At 39.0% G+C, this 6,250-nt stretch overlaps 1 protein-coding gene across 2 annotated transcripts in view; it reads left to right on the forward strand.

The window, feature by feature from the left end:
* The window catches only part of LOC106523362 (involucrin), a gene marked incomplete at its 3' end in the record, with an annotated part of 14,255 nt that overhangs the window by 2,321 nt on the left and 5,684 nt on the right, over positions 1 to 6,250 (forward strand). For both annotated transcript variants that reach the window (XM_014016755.1, XM_014016756.1), the window contains 2 exon segments: positions 825 to 916; positions 977 to 1,253. In XM_014016755.1, coding sequence (XP_013872209.1) covers positions 825 to 916; positions 977 to 1,253 — 369 coding nt within the window.

The raw sequence follows: 6,250 nt of genomic DNA on the forward strand, positions 1-6,250 counted from the left end.
GATAACCCCTTCTCCACACACACACCCCACACACCACCGTTTCCAGTTTTTTTAAATCAAATAACGGACAAAACTGTTTCATTTTTTCTGAAGGAACATCTGATTCTGACACACAACAACATGTTGGATAAACTCCCAGCTGTTCAGGAGTTTGCAGCGTCTCTCAGCTGCTGTTTGAGATGAGACTCAGACAGGAAATGGTCTTCATGTTTTCTTACACATCCAGCCCACCATGTGCTGACAGAACTTACAGAAAAGTTCTTCTCCAGATGAATAAAGAACAGCTGGGACATTTTTGTGAGGATGTTTCTGTTTCAGTGAGTTTGCCGTGGATCACAGGTGACTTTTCTTTTTTTTTATCCCCCTCCCTCCTTTTACCCTGCGTGTCTGTCAGCAGGTAACGACAGCAAGCAGAATGATTCAGAAACCTGCACAGATAAAAGAATTCTGTGAGATTCACACTTTGTTTGGTCAATTCCACGATTCTGTCTGTGTTTCTTGCCAACTTATAAACAGAAGTGGAGCAGGAGGAGGTGGATTCTGATTGGCTGTTGTCACGCACATTTCTGCCATGTTTGATCGAGTAAAGAGGCTCACAGCCGATCAAAGTGATCGACCTGAAYTGTCTTAATCAATAATCACGATCAAATAATCGCCCAGTTCTAGTCTGAAGTCTGAAAGTAGAAAAAAGAAAAGATTTCTCTTCAGCTCTGAGTTTTTGAGTCTTTTGTTTGTTCCTGAAGTTAAAAACCAACAAGATCCTGACTGTCTGAACATTTCTGTTTCATATTTAATCTCTTTGTTTTGTCTTTTTGTCCTTTCAGACCTCCAGCAGGAACCGGTCCACAAGAAGCTCTGCAAGCAGGAGAGGAACTCCAGCCTGGACCAGGAGGAACCAGAACCTCCACAGTTTGAGGTCCAACCAGAACCTCCACAGTTTGAGGACCAGAAGGAACCAGAACCTCCACAGTTTGAGGTCCAGGAGGAACCAGAACCTCCACAGTTTGAGGTCCAGGAGGAACCAGAACCTCCACAGATCAAAATAGAGGATGAGGAGCTCTGCACCAATCAGGAGGAAGATCAGCTCCACCTGAAGCAGGAGACTGATCTGGATCTGGAGACGGTTTTATATGAAGAAAGTGAACCAGAACCAGACAAGGAGCAGCTCATCTCTCAGAGTTCGGCTCGACCTGAGGACCAGGATCWGGATTCAGGGTCAGATGAGAGGATGGATCACACAGAGGGTCATCATGGTAACCAAGCAGGCCAATCAGCAACATCTGTGAAGTTGTTTTCTTGTCTAATCTGTGGAGAAACCTTTTCAAGTAAATTATTATTTTACCATCATGTGAAGGTCAACAGAGTCCAGAACCAGAACTCTGATAAACTAATATACTGTTGTCCCACCTGTGGGAAAAAGTTCTCTGCTCATAGTAAATTAGTTGTCCACATGAGGGTCCACACAGGGATGAAAACATTTATTTGTAAAACTTGTGGAAAAACCTTTAACCAAAGTTCCCATCTTTATCGTCACATGAAGATCCACACAGGAGAGAAACCATTTTCTTGTGAAATTTGTAGGAAACGTTTTTCCAGAAAGGACCATCTTCAAATTCACATGAGAGTTCATAGAGCCTGAACAGATGTTGTTCKGTCACAGTTGGAGAAAAGGTTCACCAAATGATCTAGAAGAGGTTTTACAGCYAGGAGAAGAATGAAACGTTAAGAATGTGGAGAAAAGTTAGAAAAGTCTTAAATCTTGTTCATGTTTGAAGCAGGGCTGGGCCATAAAACAATAACTATATATCAGGATAAAGATGTGATGAATWTGAATAGAAAATATGTCTGATAGAGCGTAGGGGTGTAAGAAAATATCGATACACCGAAATATTGTGATATTTCATTTCCCGATACTGCATCGATATTCTAAAGCCCTGTATCGATTTTTAATTAAGGTTTAAAATGTCAACTGTCCTGCCAGCCATTCATTTTTATGTTGTAGTTCAGCCTCTGACCACTAGCAGGCAGCAGTGAGCCAGCCATTTGGCTCCTCTACCTCTTGAGCGCCAGAGAGTAAGGGTAGCATTAGCATTGTAAGTAAACATTAGCTTTTTTTTTTTCATTTCAGGAAGAGGTTTTAATTTAATAGATGTATGGGAAAAAAAAAATTGCAATATATCGCCTTGCTTACAGTATCGCAATATATCGGGAGATATCGTATCGTGACCCCTCTGTYATGATAYDTATCGTAYCGCCAAATTCTTGCCAATACACAGCCCTAATAGAGCGTGGGTAATTGAAGTTCCAGAAGCTTCCAGAATTGATTCAGTGAAACTCTCTATCCTGAAACATTTTTCAGCCATTTGGCCCGGCCCTAGTTTGAAGAAGAGGTGCTTCCAGCAAACCTTCTTGTTTGTTGCCTTTTATTTTGCTTTGATTCAAGTTGAAACTGAGAAATGATCAGTTGTTCTCTACTCATCAAACTTGTTCAGTTTGCACTCTTGTCCTGAACCAGGGTTCCTGTGGATCCTTAAAAAGTCTTAAAAGGCCTTGAATTCATCAATCCAAAATTAAGGCCTTAATTAGCTTTGAAATGTCTTAAATCAATCTTTCAGTGGTCTTAAAAATGTTAACACATACCAAGTAGGATGATTTGTCTCAAATATTAAAATAATTGGTAACATTTATTTTTTAAATATTTACATTCAGACATTCCCCTTTGACATCACTTCCTGTTAGTTCACATGTGAATTCCTCAACAACTCATCTCAGTGGTGTGATTTTTTAAATTATTTGATCAATGTTTGCATATTTGTTCATATTTATTCCAAAAATGTAATGTCACAGAAACTTTAGATCTTGTCTATGTTTGATGAAGAGTTGTTTTCAGCAAACATTTATTGTTTCTTGCAGCTCAGACTGAAGCTGAGTAAAAACTTTATTTTTTTTTTATCCAACTGATGATTCAGTCAGAAACTGAAAATGTTCAGTAAATGTTAGGGGTGTCCCAATCCGATACTGATATCGGATMTCGGTCCGATATCAGCCAAAAAACGAGTATCGGATTTTATCGGCCTGCATAAAAAATGTCCGTTAAAAACGCTCCCGATATAAGCTAGGGYGACCAGACGTCCCCGATTTCTGGGGACAGTCCCCGTTTTGGATGACTTGTCCCCGGCTACAACTGTTCCCGGAAAAGTCCCTGATTTGAGCTTTTTATGCATGAGGGGGAAAAGTTGCTTGTAGACTCTTAATACCGCTGTCGAGTCCATGCGCGACTGTCTGTGAGCTTGTTGTGCAGCGCTGTCACGGCACAGGGAGGAGAAAAAAAGCAGTTTGCAGCRGCTGGCTCTGTTCCTCACCAGTCAGCCGGTGTGTGATCCGGTTAAAAGGGGGTTCTCCTGTTAAAAAAAAACTGTTTAAACTCCGCCCACCTGGCCCCAGCTTACTGTTGTTGCAGGACCAGAGTGAAACACAGCGAGTGGACATGTCCCGGCTCATCACTAGCGTTAGCTAAACCTCCACGTTCAAGTTGAATAAGAAATAATGAAATGAACTCCTGTTCCTGTTTAAGACTGGTTGTTGTACCTGCAGCTTTTCTACCTGCACAGCCTCACCTGGTGAGTTTAAAACTGTATTATTGTTCTGTATGTAAAACAAGACGTTCATAGTTTAATTAAGCTTTGTTAAAACTAACATGTTTATATTTTTCAGCTCTGTCAGCTGGTCGATCCACAGAAATAAATGTTTTAGATGCTTCTCTGTTTTTTGTTACTTGAAGATTCTTATTGTTTGAAATTATATTCTGGAAAATACGGGCAGGGGTTATAAGATTTTTTTCTTCTTTCTGCTGTCTTTCATTTTATTTGTTATTTGTAGTTTTTGTTGTAGCCTACATATATTTTGTTTTGTTTTTAAATGAAATGTATATGTCGGCGTATGATTATGTTCAAGTTTTACAGCAGGCTTTTATATTTCTAATGTTGAAATATAATAAATTTATTTGGGTCAAATGAAATAATTTTACCAGAAATTGGATTTCATAGGTTGTGTTATGATATTATGTTTCTTATTTCTAAATGTGGAGGTTTAGAACAATGGTGGAGTTTTTAGTTTTGTTTCATTTGACAGTCTGTTAGATTAAAATCATATATTAGCAGGTAGAAATATTAAACTAATGATACATACATTCAACTATAGTCAGATTGTAATATCGGGGCTCTTCACTGTTGACGTTCAGGCTGGTGATTTGGTACCATTTAATGAAGCTAAGTTGAGGACCTTTGAGGCATTTGTTTCTCAAAAAAGAAACTTTTGTGTTTATTGCTCAGTTGTGCACCGGGCCTCCTACTTCTCCTGGTCTGGTCAGAGACAGTTTGTGATATTCTTTAAAGATTTCAGACAACGTTGTCTGAAATCTTCAGTGTCTCTCATGGAGCAGCCTTCATTTCTCAGAACAAAAAATAGACTGATGAGTTTCAGTAGAATTTTTTTTGTTGTTGTCATTTTGAAGCTATAATCAAACATACAAATGCTGATGCTCCAGATACTCATCTACCAAAAATAAGACCAGGTTTACTTCTTCTGTAACAGTACAACAGTTTTCAGCTGTGTTAACATGACAGGGCTGTTCAAATGATCAATCAGCCTATAGCCAGTATGATCAACTTGGATTGGCTGACMGAATTCACCATTGGAACACAGGAGTGATGTCTGCTGTAAATGAGCCTCAGTACACTACAGGGTGCATCAGAAAAAATGATACTGTCAGAAAAATTGCCATAAAATTAAAACATAATTTTGAAAATGTGGGCATAACCTTTGGTAGAGGGGACCATTCTGCTTCGAGTGACACCAATTGCATAATTCCTGGACATAAAACCTGTCAGCACCTGTGCAGTTGTCTCTCTTCCTGCCTTAGCTTGTGTGGTGTAAAATGGCCCGACCACAGTTCACCGCTCAGCAGAGGTCTTTCCTGGTTACTGAATACCTCCAAACAAAAAGTGTTTGCACTGTCCTTGAGCGGTTCCAACAGGAGTTTCCAAATGTTAGGGTTTTCATGTTTCTCCAGCATGTTGCTCTTTGAAGAGGGTTCTGACTGCTTCAATGTTGGCTGGTGTGCATTGGGTCCTTTGTTGGTCAGACCTCCCCTTGTTGAGATTGTGGCTGGTCCCAGAAGTATGTTGTTTAACGTTGCGGAAGACAGTGAGATGGCTCGTAACAATTGTTGCAATTGTCTGCATAAGATGAGGTGATGTTTGTGATCATGTTGTTTTAAAGAAAATGACCACACCATCACATGAATCTTGTACCAGGTTATGGAATAATTACATGTAATACCCACTGAATACACGTACATGTATTGTTAGTTGGCTGGATTGACTTGTCCACGGCCACTTCACGTGTGTTTGTTAACCCTTGGTTATGATCCACCCAAAAAGGAGATATTTTTGTTTCAGTGTTAGGACATGAAAGGGTTAATTATTTTAAAAATGCCTTGGCGCGCATGTAAAACACCATCTAAACKTTTAATTTTATATGACAGATCATATTTTAACCCTTACATTTCCTTGCACAAAGGACATGAATTTTGTGAATTTCCAACTGCCCCTGCTCACTGGAGCGTGAAGCGTTAACTAAGATTTTGGTGTCATTCGAAGCAGAATGATCCCCTCTACCAAAGATTACGCCCACATTTTCAAAATTTTTATCTTTGTTAATTTTATGGCAATTTTTATGAGAGTATCAGTTTTTCTGATACACCCTGAAGAAATCCTATTAAAACACCTATTCACTATCATTTTCTACTAGGGTTAGGCAAAATTGTATCATCAGTTTGTAAGGGATGAGTTACTTATGCAAATAAGCTCACCTTACATCTTCTCATAACAAGTTATGAGAGTAAATTTTACCAAGGTTTTCCTCATTACTCTAATATTTGTCTGTGCAAAGTGAAGTGACACAATTAGGGAACGTCAGACGAGTTCAAGTTGATTCATAAAAGATTATGCAATCATTTATTTACACAATTGAACAAATCATAAATTACACCTGATTGTGAGTTTCCTACTAAGAGTCTAAGTAAATATGAGGTAAAACCCGCGTCCGAATTTCTTTCACATTCACCCAGATTACTTATATAGACAGTAAAACGTCAGCCTGATGTTAAAACTAAACAATTTACTGGCACTTTCACTTTGAGTTGGCAAGGATAAAGGGTAGGAAAAGGTAAGAAAATTAAGAATTAGTG

This window comes from Austrofundulus limnaeus, unplaced genomic scaffold (assembly GCF_001266775.1).
Source record: "Austrofundulus limnaeus strain Quisiro unplaced genomic scaffold, Austrofundulus_limnaeus-1.0 Scaffold153, whole genome shotgun sequence".
In the NCBI taxonomy this organism is placed as follows: Eukaryota; Metazoa; Chordata; class Actinopteri; order Cyprinodontiformes; family Rivulidae; genus Austrofundulus; species Austrofundulus limnaeus.